Consider the following 18,985-nt stretch of genomic DNA (forward strand, 5'->3'; position numbering starts at 1 on the left):
ATCAAGACCACAACAGCCACTGACATTGTAGAATACTCTAACTAAGGTGTTTATTTTCCAGAATGTATTTTGAGTATGCTACACTTGTCTTATGTTATTGGCATTAATACATCTGGGATATGCAACCCTGTGTACTATTTAATACAGTGAATGTACAGCATGTGGGTTATAGCAGACTTAGAAGGTATTTTTGAGCATGCGCGTTGTTAGCACGAACATGATCTAATGCAGTGGCGCCACCGCATGTCTGCTTTAAGTAAGTGCAGAGTATAGAGGTTCCTACCATCCTTTCTTTAATAATAAAGCACTCCATTCAATTGAGGGTTAAGAGCCTTGCTCAAGGGCCCAACAGTTGCAACCTGGCAGTGGTGGGGCTTGAACCAGCAACCTTTGGATTACTAGTCCAGTACCTTAACCGCTAGGCCACAACTGTCCTAAGACTGTGATAGCCCGGACGATGGGGCCAACTGTATTATTGTATTAATGTCCATGAATTTAAAATAAGATGCCCAACAAGCTTATAGTCCAAATACATTAAGGCATCTAATGTACATTCTTCTTTAAAGCAAAGCCTGTCTAAAAAAAAATTTTTTTTTAATTTTTTAATTTTTTTATAATATTTATTTAAATGTAAATATTAAAAAAACAAAACATGAATCAGAAAAGGTTAGGACAGTATGGAAAATGCAAATAAAATAAAAACAGTGTTCCTTACATTTACTTTGACTTTTATTTCACTGCAGACATTTTGAACCTGAGATATTTCATGTTTTATCTGCTCAACTTTTTTTAATTTGTTAATAAACATCCATTCCTGCATTTCAGGTCTGCAACACATTCCAAACAAGTTGGGACGGGGGCAATTTCGGGCTAGTAATGAGGTGAAAAAACTAAATAATGATGTGATTTCAGACAGGTGATTGTAATCATGGTTTGGTACAAAAGCAGCATCCAGGAAAGGCGTCAGGAGTCTTTGATGAGCAAAGATGATCAGAGGATCTCCAGTTTATCAACAAATGTGTGAAAAAATTATTGAAATGTTTAAAAACAATGTACCTCAAAGAAAGATTGGAAGGGATTTGCATATTTCTCCATCTACAGTGCATAATATCATTAAACCATTCAAGGAATCAGGAGGAATTTCAGTGCGTAAAGGCCAAGGGTGCAAGCTTAAGCTGAATGCTCGTGTTCTTCGATCCCTCAGACGGCACTGCATCAAGAACCACCACTCAACAATAGCTGATATAACCACATGGGTGAGGGATTACTTTGGCAAACCTTTATCAAGCACTACAATACAGAGCTACATGCACAAATACCACTTACCAAAGCCTTATGTTAACCATGTCCAGAAGCGGCGTTGACTTCTCTGGGCTCGGAGGTATCTAGGATGGACCATCACACAGCGGAAACGTGTATTGTGGTCAGATGAATCAGCATTCCAGGACCAAAGATTAAAAGGACCATCCAGACTGTTATCAGGAACAAGTCCAAAAGCCAGGGTCTGTCATGGTATGGGGCTGTGTCGGTGCCCTTGGAATTAATGCAGAAAAGTACATTGGGATCTTAGAGCAACATGTGCTGCCTTCAAGACGTCATCTTTTAACAAGACAATGCAAAACCACATGCTGCACACATTACAAAGGCACGGCTGCGGAAGAAGAGGGTACGGGTACTGGACTGGCCTGCCTGCAGTCCTGACCCGTCCCCAATACGACCCCGTACTGTTGCACATCTTAAGACGTGTTTGCAGGAAGAATGGGACACAATAAAAGCTGAAACACTAAATCGCTTGCTGTGGTGGTGATAAGGAACGGCAACATTACGAAGTGGTAAATGCTTTACTGTCCCAACTTTTCTTTTTGGAATGTGTTGCAGGTCTGAAATGCAGGAATGGATAAATGAAACATGAAATATCTCAGGCTCATCCTGTCTGCAATCAAATAAGTAAGGTGCTGGTTGCCACGGTAACGGGATGCCGGCACGCGGATGGGTTGTGGTACTGATGAGAGGAGGAGAAAGAGATGCAGGGGGAGGAAACGGATTAAAAGGCTTTCCAGTGGCGCACTGACGACACCGGTATCCCACTAACCCACATTTTTCTGCAGTTAAAAGGAGAGACGCTTGTGAGGGCGTGCTGTATTCGGTTACGGATCTACGGCTGTAAAAGGGTGGAAACACTAATAATGGTAAGATTTGCTGCACGTGCGCTCGCTTCTTCACCGCGTGCTCGCCTCAGACTGGTAGATTCCGTCGAACCGCTGTGTGAAGCGAGTCTGTCCTGAAACTGTATGTTTACTACATTTGAGGACCTACATGAAGTATAAATTCGTCGCGAATAATCGGGTTTCTTTTTTATTCGAGTAATTTAACGCGTTGAAGCTTACAAGTGGCCCGCCATGACTGTATCGCTTCAGTAAGGGGGGGGCTACACTTCCATCATGGCGCCGAGATACCAGGTGAAGGTAAGCGCGGTGCTGTTAGTACGCAACCGGGTAAAAAAATCACACTAGTTATAACCTGACCACAAATACCTCGACTAAAATACACCCAAATCGTGCTAAATTCGGTAAAACGTGTGTTTTTTAAAATTCGGTCGTGAAATGAGTCAGTGTGAGGTAGGACGGTGACGCATAGGCCTGGTTGACATTGGTGAATGACCGTGTATTCCACTGGCCGTATTTCAAATGGCTTTGCGTCGTTATTGAAGTGCACTAGAACAGATTGCAAAGCCAGTAAATCAAACTGAACGCAGCTGTAGCCTTGCATATAAGTGCTGATTTCGATGCATTATTTATTAACCCTTAATAAGCTGTGAGTAGCACAGTATCGCCTCACAGCAATAAGGTCTCGAGTTCGATTCCCAGGTTGACCGGTCCGGGTCTTTTCTGTGTGGAGTTTGCATGTTCTCCCCGTGTCTGCGTGGGTTTCCTCCCACTGTTCAAAGACATGCAGTCAGGGTTAATTGGAGATACTAAAATCGTCCTAGGTGAGAATGGGTGTGAATGGGTGTAAATGTGTGTGTTTGCCCTGAGATAGACTGGGATGGAGTTTGCATGTTCTCCCCATGTCTGGGTTTCTTCTTGTAGTCCACAGACATGCAGTCAGGTTAATTGGAGCTTCTAAAATTGCCCTAGGTGTAAATGTGTGCGTTTGCCTTGGGATAGACTGGGATGGAGTTTGCATGTTCTCCTCATGTCCATGTGTGTTTCCTCCAGGTGCTCCGGTTTCCTCCCACAGTCCACAGACATGCCTTTAGGTTAAATAGAGCTTCTAAAATTGTCCTAGATGTGAATAGGTGTGAATGTGTGTGTTTGCCCTGAGATAGACTGGGATGGAGTTTGCATGTTCTCCCCATGTCTGTGTGGGTTTCCTCCGGGCGCTCCTGTTTCCTCCCACAGTCCAAAGACATGCAGTCAGGGTTAATTGGAGCTTCTAAAATTGTCCTAGGTATGAATGTGTGTGAATGTGTGTGTTTGCCCCAAGATAGACTGGGATGGAGTTTGCATGTTCTCCCCATGTCTGCAGGTTTTTTTTCTCACAGGTTAAATTGGAGCAACTAAAATGGTATGAATGGGTGTATGAATGTGTGTGTTTGCCCTAAGATAGACTGGGGTGGAGTTTGCATGTTCTCCCTGTGTTCGTGTGGGTTTCCTCCAGGTGCTCCGGTTTCCTCCCACAGTCCACAGACATGCAGTCAGGTTAGATAGAGCTTCTAAAATTGTCCTAGGTGTAAATGTGTGTGTTTTACCCTGGGATGGACTGGGATGGACCGGGTTTGCACGTTCTCCCGGTGTCTGTGCAGTGCAGTCAGGTCAATTAGAGCTTCTAAAATTGTCCTAGGTATGAATGTGTGTTTACCCTGTGATGGACTGGTGACCTGTCCAGGGTGTTTCTTCCCTTTCGCCCAGTGAATTGTACCCACCTCGTCTTATATGAATAAGACAGTGTTTTTTGGGCGAAAGAACACTTTATGGATACAAAAGTATTAGGAAACAAACGTTTAGGTGTTTTAATCCAGTCGGATTGCCACGTGTATACAATTAAGCATCTAGCCATGCAGTCTGCCTGTCCAAACATTTGTGCTCTGCACTCCGTCAGTTAACTAACAAGCTGTGATCCATTAAATGACCCTAGAGGCCAGTAGAAGTGCTGATCTTAGTCCCTGAAGCCACAGCATTGATTGCTTGGTTAATTCCCTTCTGTATATTGGTGTTAACCCTTTAGAGACGTCAATGAGTGAAAAAGGTGGGTGGAAGATTGAAGTCAATAATATGGCTTAAAAGACGTATTATGATTATTAAAGGATTTACTAATTTTCACCGTCAGTCGTTTCTCAGAATTGTGGTGGGTCTGGTGCCACCCTGAAACACTGGGTGAAAGCCAGAAATACATGACAGGACACCGCTTACTTACTCAGTCACTCAGATTAAAGGATAATTTAGAGCCTGTCTACTTACTGCATGTTTTTTTTTTTTTAAATACATTTTCTCCCCTTTAGTGCGTCCAATTGCCCGATTGCGTCACGCTTCCTCTCCACTAATGCCGATCTCCGCTCTGATTGAGGAGAACGAAGCTAACCCACGCCCCCTCCGACACGTGGGCAGCAGCCGTATGCATTTAGTCACCTACAGTGGTAATCAAAAAAATAGCAGTGATTTTAAAAAAGTGAATAAAGCACAAAATCATTATAATAACTTTTATTTCCATAAATGCAAATGCACTGAAAATACTACACTTTCAATTCTAAATCAAAACATTAACAACATTTAGTCAGTTTGTGTTAATACTTTACAGAAAATTAAGAAAAATTAATATTAGACTGTTCAAAATAATAGCAGTGCAGCATTTTTCTTTAAAAACTCAAAAAATGTATCTATAACTTGAAAATTAGTTTGAGGTTTCACTTTACTTTAAATTACTGAACTAATATTTATTGGCAGAACAATTGTTTCCGAGATCGGTGTTGCATGGAGTCGACCAACTTCTGGCACCTCTGAACAGGTATTCCAGTCCAGGATGATTAGACTACATTCCACAGTTCTTCTGCAATTTTGGGTTTTGCCTCAAAAAAACACGTTTCAGATTTCAGCTCACAAGTTCTCTATGGGATTGAAGTCAGGGGATTGGACTGGCCACTCTATTACCTCTATTACCTCAATCTTGTTTGTCTGTAACCAAGATGTTTTGGGTCATTGTCATGTTAAAACACCCATTTTAAGGACATTTCTTCTTCGACATAGGGGAACATGATCTCCTCAAGTATTCTGATATATTTAAACTGATCCATGATCCCTCGTATGAGATAAATAGACGTAACACCATGGTATAAAAAACATCCCCACATCATAATTTTGAACCACCATGCTTTACTGTCTTCACAGTGAACTGTGGCTTGAATTCAGTGCTCGGGGGTTGTCTGACATACTGTCTACAGCCACTAGACCCAAAAAGAACAATTTTGCTTTCACCAGTCCACAAAATGTTGAGCCATTTCTCGTTGGACCAGTCAATGTGTTCCTTGGGAAATTTGAACCCATTCAGGACACGTCTTTTTCTTAACAACGGGACTTTGCAAGGAGTTCTTGCTGGTAAATTGGCTTCACTTAATCATCTTCTGTACTCACTGGTAACTCCAGATGTTCCTTGATCTTTCTGGAGGTGATCATTGGCTGAGTATTTGCTATTTTGGCTATTCTTCGATCCATTCGAACAGTAGTTCCACGCTTCCTTCTGCATCTTTCAGGTGTTGGTTGTCACTTCAAGGCATTTGAGATCATTTTAGCTGAGCAGCCAATAATTTGCTGCACTTCTCTGTATGTTTTTCCCTCTACTATCAACTTTTTAATCAAAGTATGCTGTTCATCAGAACAATGTCTGGAACAACCCATTTTTCCCAGTATTTCAGAAGGAAATGCGCTATGACCAACCTGTGCAACATTTGCCACCCTTCTATCTTAAATAAGGGCCAAAACTGACACCCATTCTTCTGCAGAATGAATGATTTCACCAATTGAACTCCTCACTGCTATTATTTTGAACAACCCCCTTTCAATCAATGCTTCGATTACTCAGAATGAGCGGCATGCATGTGTTAATTGTTGGGTTTGTTTTGTTTTCATTACTCTACTACACTTTCAAGTAAATTTTTTGCTATGTAGAAATAGCATTTCTACTAAAAACAGTGATTTATCAGGTTAATGGTGTTGGACTGCTATTTTTTTGAACACTACTGTACACTATTGACGAGTGCAATGCGGATCAGCACTGTGTACGGAGAGACACACCCCGACAGCACTCTTTTTCCCGTCTCTGTGCAGGTGCCATCAATCAGCCAGCAGAGGTCGTAGTTGCATTTGTTATGAGAGAGTCCCTATCCGGCTTTTAATATCCCACCCCTATCTAAACAACAGGCCAATCGTCGTTCATGTGGCCGCCCAGCCCAGCCGGCAGGCAGAGCCGAGACTCGATACGATGTATTCGAGATCCCAGCTCTGGTGTTCGGCGTGTGTTTTTACCGCTGCGCCACCCGAGCGGCTTACTGCATGTTTTTTAAATGTATGGGACACTAAAGTACCCAGAGGATACCCAGTACACATTCTTGCACACACAGGGAGATCATGCAAAACTCGGGCTTGAACCAGGGACTTTTTGATTACTAATCCAGCACCTTAACCACCTGATATAATAGGTTATATTTCCTGTTACTCTATTTACCTTTTGACAGCCATCACCAAGCTTCTGACACAACTCTGGTTAGATCTTTGCCCAGGCTATGTGGCATATTCTTTATTTCATATGTTTTATCTCTGCTGGTCAGGGTCGTGGTGGGTCCAGTTTCCTCAGAATCATTGGCCACAATTAGGTACCACACTCCGGACAGAACTCCAAGCTAAAAACCTTAAATTTTACCTAAATGAATCCCTAGTGGGACCTGTGCTCACAGCCCAGTACTGTGCAGATCGACCGAGCATACGCCAGAGAACACCAGAATTGGCAGGTCTGCCACGGGTGCCCTGTTCTCTTCGCACGTGACAGATTTAAGAGTCGATACCACGGCGAACGTTATGCTACTGGTGGCGGTGGGTCTGTGATAGTCTGTCTAGGCATATTTATGAGTCATTGTCGGACCTTACCCTGGTGCAGTGGGCCCTGGGTGTCTCCTGGTGCAGGACAACGCCTGGCCTCATGTGGCATTATGTAGGCAGTTCCTGGATGATGAACTCATTAATGTCATTGATTGGCCCTCATGTTCATTAAATCTGAATCCAATTAAGAACCTCTGGGACGTTATGTGTCAGTGCATTTGATGCTAGCAAGTAGGTCTGGGAGAAGATCCCCCAGGATACCATCCGCCGTCTAATCAGGGATATGCTCAGACGCTGTCAGGAGCGCGTACAGGCACGCGGGGGCCAAACACACTACTGATGCCAAGTTCACGCCACACGACTTTCTGATTTGCCGGGTCGCTGTACAGTTCACACTACACGACTGAATCTTTTGCACTCGGGAGTCTTTCAGTCGGTGTATATTTCACACTACACGACTGATCGGTGATAGGGGGTTTCACACTACACGATCCATCACCAACTGGAATCGCAGGCGAGCTTCTCCGGTCTCCCAAACTACGTTTATTTATTTATTTATTTATTTATTTTTTTACAAAAACACACGTGAGAAGTGACGAGGAGTTTAATGATACCACGTCCAAAAATGCACGTCAACAAGTAGCGAGTGATCAATTGCTGCCTTCAAGTCCTCCTCGGAAGTTCCTACGAGTTCGGAGGTCGTAATTACGACATGATGTGCGTTCAAGTGGTTCTTGGTCGGGTAAAAAAATTGACTATTGCTATTCTTCATCAGAACAAGTGCACGTTGTGTACAAAATGTATACAAGCTTGAACTTTACATTTTTTTATTTTTTTTATTTTTACCCCTTTTTCTCCCCTTTTTAGCGCATCCAATTGTTCAATTAGCATCGTGCTTCCTCTCTGTCTATGCCGAACCCTGCCCTGACGGAGGTGATTGAAGCTAACCCGTATCCCCTCCGAAACACGAGCAGCAGCCAGATGCATCTTTGCCACCCACACATTGACGAGTTTGGCGCCACCTAGCGTTGCATGCGGAGAGACACACCCTAAGGGCACCCTCTCCCATCTCTGTGTAAGCGCCTCCAATCAGCCGGCAGAGAACGCAATCGCATTCTGACAGAGAGAGACCCACATCCGGTTCTTTGTCCCACCCCCCGCATGAGCAACCGGCCAATCGTTGCTCATATAGCCACTCGGCTTCGAACCGGTAAAGCAAGGCTGGATTCGATACCACGCTTCTCAGAATCCAGCCCTGGTTGCAGCGCGTTTCTTTTTACCGCTGCGCCACCTGAGCGGCTTGAACTTTACATTTAACCGTTTTAATACTTTTACCGTTTACTGTAGGGACAGCATCCATACCGGCAGTCGCCATGACGTTTTGTTAATGATACGCCCCCACATCGGAAACTCGGGGCTCATGGAAAAATCTGAGTTTCCCCAATGGTAAATACGACATTGAGTGGCCGTTCATGTGCCCTCATCTCGTAAATACGATATTTCCGACACGACTTGAAGGTAGGGCTGCAACTAACGATTATTTTAGTAGTCGACTAATCTGACGATTATTTTTTCGATTAGTCGACTAGTCAACGATTATTTATGTCATACCCTCCATCTCTGCCTTAACATAACAAAACTCTGTTATGTTATTTAAGCTCCAATATCAAATTAAAATAATGACCCATGAAACATGAATATGAAACTTAAGCTTGATAGTTTAATTAAATATATTTGAAACATTAATACACAATCACAATAAAAAAAATTCAATGAAATAAGAAAGCTTTGGACAGCATAAGAAACTGTTATGTTTCAGAAGTTATCACTCTGGAAGTCAAAAACATTTATAACATGTGCTTGAGAAACATGTGAATGCTGTCTGTGAAGACCTCAGCCATCTGAGGGGTGCATGAACCTTTTCTCTTCTCATCCACACTCCATTGCTTAGTGCTATTAATAGAAAGAGCAAAAGAGAAAGCTGTATTAATTATCACAAACTGAAGTCTATGTATCGTAGTTTATTACAAATAGTGTACTGGCTATGCCAACTAAACCATAACAGGTTAATTATCTTAACTGAATTATCTGCTGAGCTAACTAGCTATCATTAAGTAGAGTAGGCTTATTATTTAGAATGAATGCTCTCGTTAACGAGAGCAAAACATATGGAAGACGAGACAGGGTAACAAACCTGAAAAATAGCGAACTCTTAGGAAGTTTTCCGACAAGTACTCTAGCATTAACAAACATTAACTACGTTGGTTAAAGCACAAAGCGGTGTAAAAACGTACCTGTCCGGAATAACGCTGCTCATCACGGCTGCAGGGTGCTCGCGTTTCACCGTAGCGCTGGCGTGAAACCACAACTCTGCTCTGTAGTGTCTGCGTCCAGCTCGTTTCTTTGGGTTATTTTGGCTGAAATGCTCCTGAAATACTTTAGAAAGTTTCGGTCTCTCTAGCTTCGCCTCTCTGTCTTCATAAACTCCCCGCTGCACCATGGAAGCGATGCTGCGCCCCCTGCAGTCCCTTAAGTGCGTCGCAATAATAAATAATAAAATTCCACGTCGACACATTTTATAGTCGACGTTATCGATTATGTCGACTAATCGTTGCAGCCCTACTTGAAGGCAGCAAGTGTTTGTGCGCTGATGTGCAGCGTAAAATCAAGGAGGAAAAATAAATGAATCTGAGTGGATTTGGCAACACGAACAGCATGGATTGTTCTGTAGTGAGTTGGAGGTTAATACATATTTTTGCAATGACGTTTTGTAGAGAACGATCAGGTCAGAAATACTGTAAAACGTGTGTGTGCCGGTGTATTCTGATATAAACTATATTATCCCCCTGTCCCACCTGTTTACACTCCTCTCCTGCGTTTCTCATTGGCTGTTCGACACAGCACTCACTGCCAGTTGTGCAGCTCAGACCAGATATCCGACATGCTAGAAATCTCGATCCGGTCGCCGAGCGCTCGACGAGCCGGTCGGATCGAGTTGTTGGGTAGTTCTCACACAGCGATCGAGAGCCGAGTTTCGATCGCCGAGCGAACGCCGAGTTGCTCCCGAGCCGGCAAATCTAGCGCCGACCAGTCGCCGAGCGAAAATCAGGGCAGAAATCGTGTAGTGTGAACTAGGCATGAGTTGCTCACATTATAGAGATGCAGGTCATGCAAATAGGATCAGTCTGTGATTTCATGTTTCATTTTTTCCTCTCTTTTTTCTTCCCGCTCTCTCACGCTCTACCCTTTCCTCCAGTCTAACATCAGGTGCTTGGAACGGGAGCTTCAGTGTCCCGTATGTAAAGACATCGTGAAGCAGCCGGTGGTGTTGCCCTGCCAGCACAGTGTATGTTTGCTGTGTGCCTCAGAGGTGCTGGTGCAATGTGGCTACCCTCATCCAGAGCTGCCCCCAGAGCCCCATTCTCCTGCCTCGACGCCAAACACGCGCTCACCGCGCCAGACCCGCCGGCCTGTGGACCGACCCTTGCGCCCAGGTATGTGTATGTATACATACAGTATATAGTGCACGGTGGTAGCCTAGTGGGTAGAGCTTTGGGCTATCAACCGGAAGATTGGCAGTTTATATCCAGGCTCTGCTATGCTATGCAGCCACTGTTGGGTCTTTGAGCAAGGCCCTTAACCCTGTCTGCTCCAGGGGCGGTCAGATGGCTGACCCTGCTCTCTGACCCCAGCTTTCAAACAAGCTGGGATATAACCACCTCCTTGTTTCTACACATTGTCTATTTTTTCAGTTTCACTTACCATATAGGAGCACTTTGTTGTTCTACAATTACTGACTGTAGTCCGTCTGTTTCTCTGCATGCTTCGTTAGCCCCTCTTTCATGCAGTTCTTTAATGGTCAGGACCCCCACAGAGCAGGTATTATTTAGGTGGTGGTTCATTCTCAGCACTGCAGTGACACTGACATGGTGGTGGTGTGTTAGTGTGTGTTGTGCTGGTATGAGTGGATCAGACACAGCAATGCTGCTGGAGTTTTTAAACACCTCACTGTCACTGCTGGACTGAGAATAGTCCACCAACCAAGAAAAATATCCAGCCAACAGCGCCCCATAGGCAGCGTCCTGTGACCACTGATGAAGGTCTAGAAGATGACCAACTCAAACAGCAGCAATAGATGAGCGATCGTCTCTGACTTTACATCTACAAGGTGGACCAACTAGGTAGGAGTGTCTAATATAATGGACAATGAGTGGACACGGTATTTAAAAACTCCAGCAGTGCTGCTGTGTCTGATCCTCTCATACCACCACAACACACACTAACACACCACCACCATGTCAGTGTCACTGCAGTGCTGATAATGACCCACCACCTAAATAATACCTGCTCTGTGGTGGTCCTGTGGGGGTCCTGACCATTGAAGAACAGGGTGAAAGCAGGCTAAAAAGGTATGTAGAGCAACAGATGGACTACAGTCAGTGATTGTAGAACTACAAAGTGCTTCTATATGGTAAGTGGAGCTGATAAAATGGACAGTGAGTGTAGAAACAAGGAGGTGGTTTTAATGTTATGGCTGATCAGTGTATGTACAGTGTATCACAAAAGTGAGTACACCCCTCACATTTCTGCAGATATTTAAGTATATCTTTTCATGGGACAACACTGACAAAATGACACTTTGACACAATGAAAAGTAGTCTGTGTGCAGCTTATATAACAGTGTAAATTTATTCTTCCCTCAAAATAACTCAATATACAGCCATTCATGTCTAAACCACTGGCAACAAAAGTGAGTACACCCCTAAGAGACTACACCCCTAAATGTCCAAATTGAGCACTGCTTGTCATTTTCCCTCCAAAATGTCATGTGATTTGTTAGTGTTACTAGGTCTCAGGTGTGCATAGGGAGCAGGTGTGTTCAATTTAGTAGTACAGCTCTCACACTCTCTCATACTGGTCACTGAAAGTTCCAACATGGCACCTCATGGCAAAGAACTCTCTGAGGATCTTAAAAGACGAATTGTTGCACTACATGAAGATGGCCAAGGCTACAAGAAGATGGCCAACACCCTGAAACTGAGCTGCAGCACAGTGGCCAAGATCATCCAGCGTTTTAAAAGAGCAGGGTCCACTCAGAACAGACCTCGCGTTGGTCGTCCAAAGAAGCTGAGTGCACGTGCTCAGCGTCACATCCAACTGCTGTCTTTGAAAGATAGGCGCAGGAGTGCTGTCAGCATTGCTGCAGAGATTGAAAAGGTGGGGGGTCAGCCTGTCAGTGCTCAGACCATACGCCGCACACTACATCAAATTGGTCTGCATGGCTGTCACCCCAGAAGGAAGCCTCTTCTGAAGTCTCTACACAAGAAAGCCCGCAAACAGTTTGCTGAAGACATGTCAACAAAGGACTTGGATTACTGGAACCATGTCCTATGGTCTGATGAGACCAAGATTAATTTGTTTGGTTCAGATGGTCTCAAGCATGTGTGGCGGCAATCAGGTGAGGAGTACAAAGATAAGTGTGTCATGCCTACAGTCAAGCATGGTGGTGGGAATGCCATGGTCTGGGGCTGCATGAGTGCAACAGGTGTTGGGGAGTTACATTTCATTGAGGGACACATGAACTCCAATATGTACTGTGAAATACTGAAGCAGAGCATGATCCCCTCCCTCCGGAAACTGGGTCGCAGGGCAGTGTTCCAGCATGATAATGACCCCAAACACACCTCTAAGACGACCACTGCTTTATTGAAGAGGCTGAGGGTAAAGGTGATGGTCTGGCCAAGCATGTCTCCAGACCTAAACCCAATAGAATATCTTTGGGGCATCCTCAAGCGGAAGGTGGAGGAGCGCAAAGTCTCGAATATCCGCCAGCTCCGTGATGTCGTCATGGAGGAGTGGAAAAGCATTCCAGTGGCAACCTGTGAAGCTCTGGTAAACTCCATGCCCAGGAGAGTTAAGGCAGTTCTGGGAAATAATGGTGGCCACACAAAATATTGACACTTCAGGAACTTTCACTAAGGGGTGTACTCACTTTTGTTGCCGGTGGTTTAGACATTAATGGCTGTATATTGAGTTATTTTGAGGGAAGAATAAATTTACACTGTTATATAAGCTGGACACAGACTACTTTTCATTGTGTCAAAGTGTCATTTTGTCAGTGTTGTCCCATGAAAAGATATACTTAAATATCTGCAGAAATGTGAGGGGTGTACTCACTTTTGTGATACACTGTATATATGACAAATAAAGTATATCTATATCTTCTAAGTTGTGAAGCCACAGAGAGCTAATGACTGTTAAAGTACCTGCTGATCACATGATGAGCCGCATGTCTCCTATGTTTGTGCAGGATTTGGGACCTATCCAGGACGAAGACGTAAGGAGGGCCTGACCCAGGTCATGCTGTTTCCCTGTGTTCCCTGTGGTCGAGACGTGGAACTGGGTGAGAGAGGACTGGTGGACTGTATGAGAAACCTTACATTAGAGCGAATAGTAGAAAGGTAACACACATTAACACAAAGCAGTTTTTTTGGCTTTGATGGGGAACTATTGGTTGCACTTTACATTAGAAATTGTTAATAAGTGGGTAATAAATTTGGTAATATTGGGGTAACAAGTTGTATTTATCCATAAATTAAATATCAATGTCCTAGATGTTTCTTGATGATAATTCACTAATCATAAAATAATAGTAAGTTATATTTAAAAAAATATATGCACATTATACAAATTTTCTAGTTTTTATACTAGAATAACAGTCATTCTAGAGCAGGGGTCACCAACCTTTTCGAGGCCGAGAGCTACTTCAAGGCTACTGAATAATACACGAAGGGCTACTTGGTGATACAAACTTCCTGAATAACATAAAGTTGCACGGTTCACCTTTAATGATATTATTATTATTATTATTATTATTATCAATATTCATATATATGAAGAGACTGTCTGATCATATGATAATGTTAATGATTCCTCAGAATAATTATTAACAACTATTTATCATGGTAGAAAACATAAATTTCAACATGTAACATTATTTATCTCTATTAATCTAAATCTGTCAGAGCTATCACATCTTTAATATGTTTGTAAATATCTTTCTTGACAGTTTTGTATGAATGAGTACATATGTTTTTTTTTTTACAAATGATTATCACACTTATTATGGATTTACTGATCTTTATTATATTTTAATATAAAATAAATATAAAAGGATTTTTTTAAACAAGGTTTGTAGGAGGTAAGGGACATTAATTTTGTATATAAAAATAGTTTGACATTAATTCATGAAATGATACAAGATTTTAATAGATTTATTTATTTGCACAATTAAATTATTTTAAAATAATTTATTTAAAAACAAGGTTTGTAGTAGGTGAGGAAGATTGATTGATTGTATATAAAAATGCTAAAAAAAATTTGAGATCTTTATAGATTTATTCATCTCCATTATAAATTTGTGACCAATTTTTTCATACTTTATTGATACTTTTTAAAGTAAAATTAATGGAAAATAAATACAAACGTTATTTTTAAAAAATATGGTTTGTAGTATTTAATGTGTTTGTATAAAAATAGTTTGACATTAATCCATCAAATCATTACAAGACTTTAATAGATTTATTTCTCTGTAATGAGTGCAGAGTAAATGTCTCCTACGTGTTTCTGTTAGTTTGATGACGCTCCCTAACGCCTTAGCTGAAGTGGGAGCTTGATCAGTGGTTTCATTATAACCTTTCTGTAAATAATAATAATAAAATTTTATTTGAAAAGCGCCTTTCATAGAGTAAAAACTACATAAAACCTGCATCTCGCTCCTATGCGGCTGCGCATGCGTAGCTCGCTTATCTCAGCGCTATGCGCACGTTTTAAAACTCCGCACTCCGAGATCAGAGCTCAAATAAACATCAAACAGTTTTGTTTTTTTAAATGTTAAATTCAGTATTGTCATTTTCAAATCTACATCAATGCAAGTGTTATTAATTTAAAAAGAACAGCAACACAAATAAAATTTTTAGACGGAGCTCTAGTCACTATAGTGCTATTTTGGAACATGCCCTGCGGGCGACTCACGTGGTCCCTGCGGGCGACCAGGTGCCCGCGGGCACCGTGTTGGTGACCCCTGTTCTAGAGCTGCATCCGGAATCGCATACTTCCATACTCAATAGTACACGGTTAGTATGTCCGAATACATAGTATACATAAAAAGGTACGTCGAGAAGTACCCGGATGACCTACTTATTGGGCAGCCATGTCCGAGTATGCAAACGACGCACACTTGCGGTCCGCTAATGTATCCCATAATGCAACTGGAGCTGCGTAGGCGTTCGAAGCGGAATAAGAAACAAGAAATGTGGCGGAAAACGGAGAGTCCTCTGTTCACAAGTGTGAGTAAGATAAATAAAATAAGAATGTTAAAGATGAATAAATAACAAAAAGACGATAAATATCCAAAATTTTGGTGAGTGTGGTTTGTAATGAGTCTGTAACTATGGTGATATTACGTCATCACGTCCTCACGTCATCACCTGACGTTGGTAAGACGGCGGATGTAGTACGTAGCGGTGTTGTGTGCATACTGCATACTTCTGTACTGAAAGTATGTACTTCTTTACCGGCCGAGTAGTGCGTACTTCCTCCAATCTAGTACGTACTCTGTAAGTATGCGATTCCGGACGCAGCTTAGGAGTCCAAATCCTAGAGCATTAAATCTACTTAACAAATCACGCCAGTGGCCGCTCAGGTGGCGCAGCGCTAAAACACACGCTGAACACCAGAGCTGGGATCTCGAATACATCGTATCGAATCTCAGCTCTGCCTGCTGGCTGGGCTGAGCGGCCACATGAACAACGATTGGCCTGTTGTTCAGATAGGGGTGGGGATATTAAAAGCCGGATACCGTGTGTCTCATAACTTAATTGCAATTACAACCTCTGCTGGCTGATTGATGGCTGTCAGGGTGTGTGTCTGCTGTGTCTGATCCACTCATACCAGCACAACACACACTAACACACCACCACCATGTCATGTCACTGCAATGCTGAGAATGATCCACCACCCAAATAATACCCGTTCTGTGGTGGTCCTGGGAGAGTCCTGACCATTGAAGAACAGCATGAATGCAGGCTAACAAAGCATGCAGAGAAACAGATGGAAACAGTCAGTAATTGTAGAACTACGAAGTGCTTCTATATGGTAAGTGGAGCTGATAAATGGACAGTGAGTGTAGAAACAAGGAGGTGGTTTTAATGTTATGGCTGATCAGTGTATATCTGAGCTCTTCATGTGCTTGATAGAGACTTTTTCTGTTGTCAAAATTAATGGTTGTGAGAAAGAAATATTCAATTATTAATGCTCCGTTTTATATTAGAAAACACTGCATAAAGTCAAACTGTTCCTTTGAATAAATAAATTACTTATTAATTTAGTGTATTCGTTTATCCAGGTACAGACACACCGTGAATCTGGGCAGCGTTGCAGTAATGTGTCAGTTCTGTAAACCTCCTCAGCCACTGGAGGCCACTAAAGGCTGTGCTGACTGCAGGGCGAGTTTCTGTAACGAGTGTTTTAAGCTCTACCACCCATGGGGTACTCCACGTGCCCAGCATGAGCATGTACTGCCCACACTCAACTTCAGACCCAAGGTGAATCTGCCTCATATTCTTGTACAATTAAATGTTTATTAATAATGCATTGCTTTTCTGTCTGTAAGAATCATACCATGGTTTATTTAAGTGAATTCTGGAGCTAATCGTGATATACCTATATGGCCAAAAGTTTGTGAACACCTGACCATGAGCTTGTTTGATATTTAATCCAAAATCACGAGTCTCTTTTTGGAAATTTGAGCAGCAATGTGTGTCGAAGTGGTAGGAAAGGTGGAGGAGTAGCTGCCTTATTTAAAGATGTATTCCAGTGCAAAAAGACTGAACTTGGCAATTTTAAGTCGTTTGAATACCTCTGTTTTATTTTAAAGGGTACTCCCAAAATTTTTTTTTTAACCATTTATAAACCTCCAAGATACTCTGCACATTTTATAGATGAATTTGCTGAACTACTGTCACTTATCTCCACTGAGTACAGCTTCTTCATCATAACTGGGGATTTTAACATCCACTTAGATAATAACAAGGACAACAACACCAAAGAACTTTTTGGACTTTTTGACACATTTGGTCTATTGCAACATGTGAAAGGGCCTACACATACTCGAGGGCACACTCTGGATCTAGTTATTTCTAAAGGTCTTAACATTTCCTCTGTTTTGGTCAAGGACTTGGCCCTCTCTGATCATTTTTGTGTCTTCTTTGAAATGCTGATCACTCCAGATGCTCAAAATAGCTCTGTTTCTGTTAAGAAAAGGAATATAAATGAAAGTACTAGTTCTCGGTTTATGGAGGCCATAGCTATATCACCAACTTTAATTGCAGAGTCAGTTGATGAACTCCTGGATAACTTTAACGTGAAAATATTGACTGTCATGGACGTGGTTGCTCCGGTAAAAGTCATGAAAACGTTGAGCAAACAGAAAGCACCATGGTGTAACACAATGATGGTAATGGCTATGAAAAAAGAATGCAGGAGAGCTGAACGTAAGTGGAGGAAAACTAAACTTCAAATCCACTATGATCTCTATAAGCAAAGCCTTTGTAGTTTTAACTCGGAGTTATGCAGGGCTAGACAGCTGCACTTCTCTAAGATCATTAACAGGAACATCAACAACACCCGCACTCTATTCAACGTGGTCGACAAGCTTACAAATCCTTCAAAACAGATCACGCCAGAACTTCTGTCCACAGAGAAATGTAATGAATTTGCTCATTTCTTCTGTGAAAAAATCAAAACTATTAGACTGACCATTAACTCCACTCAGTCAAACAATAAAACCATGCTGCCCCTACAGACACCTAAAAATAACATGACTATTATGTCACAATTTAATACAATAGACCAAAAAACTCTGGAGAAAACAGTTCAGCATCTTAAATCATCGACATGTTGTCTCGACATACTGCCATCTGAATTTTTTAAAACTATTTTTAACTCTGTAAAAACTGATTTGCAACAAATAGTTAATGGCTCATTAGCATCAGGCGTTTTCCCAAAATCACTTAAAACAGCTGCCATTAAACCACTCCTAAAAAAGAGAACTCTGGATGCGTCTGTGTTAAACAACTACAGGCCGGTCTCAAATCTTCCTTTCATAGCTAAGATCATTGAGAAAGTTGTTTACAATCAAGTCAGCAGTTTTTTGAATTCCAGTGGTTCTTTTGACAAATTTCAGTCAGGCTTTCGAGCTCACCACAGCACTGAAACGGCTCTCATAAAAGTGTTAAATGATCTACGGCTGAATAGTGACTCAGGTAAAATATCAGTTCTGGTTTTACTGGATCTTAGTGCAGCCTTCGACACTGTAGATCACAGAATACTGCTGGACAGGTTGGAAAACTGGGTTGGACTTTCCGGAACAGTCCTTAATTGGTTCAGGTCTTACTTAAAAGACCGCAGTTACTTTGTCACTATTGGCAGCTATGAATCTGACAGAGTGGCTATGACATGTGGAATCCCCCAGGGATCAGTTCTCGGACCTCTCCTGTTCAATCTTTATATGCTGCCATTAGGCCAAATGCTACAGGCTAACAACATTGATTACCATAGTTATGCAGATGACACACAGATATATCTGGCTCTCTCACCAGATGATTACAGCCCAATAGATTCACTGTGTCAGTGTTTAGAGGACATCAATAAATGGATGAGCCAGAATTTTTTACAGTTAAATAAGGACAAAACAGAGATTGTCGTGTTTGGCAACAAAGAAAAGAGGTCTAGTGTCATTGAACACCTCAGTTCCCGGGCTCTAAAAACCAAAGACCAAGTTCGAAATCTTGGCGTTCTAATAGACTCAGATCTTACATTCACCAGCCATATTAAAA

The 18,985-nt window shown here is 42.1% G+C and overlaps 1 protein-coding gene across 1 annotated transcript in view; it reads left to right on the forward strand.

Moving 5' to 3' along the window:
* The first annotated feature begins 2,146 nt into the window (after positions 1–2,146).
* Positions 2,147–18,985, forward strand: part of trim46b (tripartite motif containing 46b) — a 46,263-nt gene continuing 29,424 nt past the window's right edge. The window contains exons 1-4 of the mRNA XM_063011080.1: positions 2,147–2,189; positions 10,345–10,582; positions 13,399–13,549; positions 16,495–16,693. Coding sequence (XP_062867150.1) covers positions 2,187–2,189; positions 10,345–10,582; positions 13,399–13,549; positions 16,495–16,693 — 591 coding nt within the window. The 5' untranslated portion in view covers positions 2,147–2,186. The remainder of the gene's footprint in view (positions 2,190–10,344; positions 10,583–13,398; positions 13,550–16,494; positions 16,694–18,985) is intronic.

The sequence above is a fragment of the Trichomycterus rosablanca genome, chromosome 2 (genome assembly GCF_030014385.1).
Source record: "Trichomycterus rosablanca isolate fTriRos1 chromosome 2, fTriRos1.hap1, whole genome shotgun sequence".
Taxonomy (NCBI): Eukaryota; Metazoa; Chordata; class Actinopteri; order Siluriformes; family Trichomycteridae; genus Trichomycterus; species Trichomycterus rosablanca.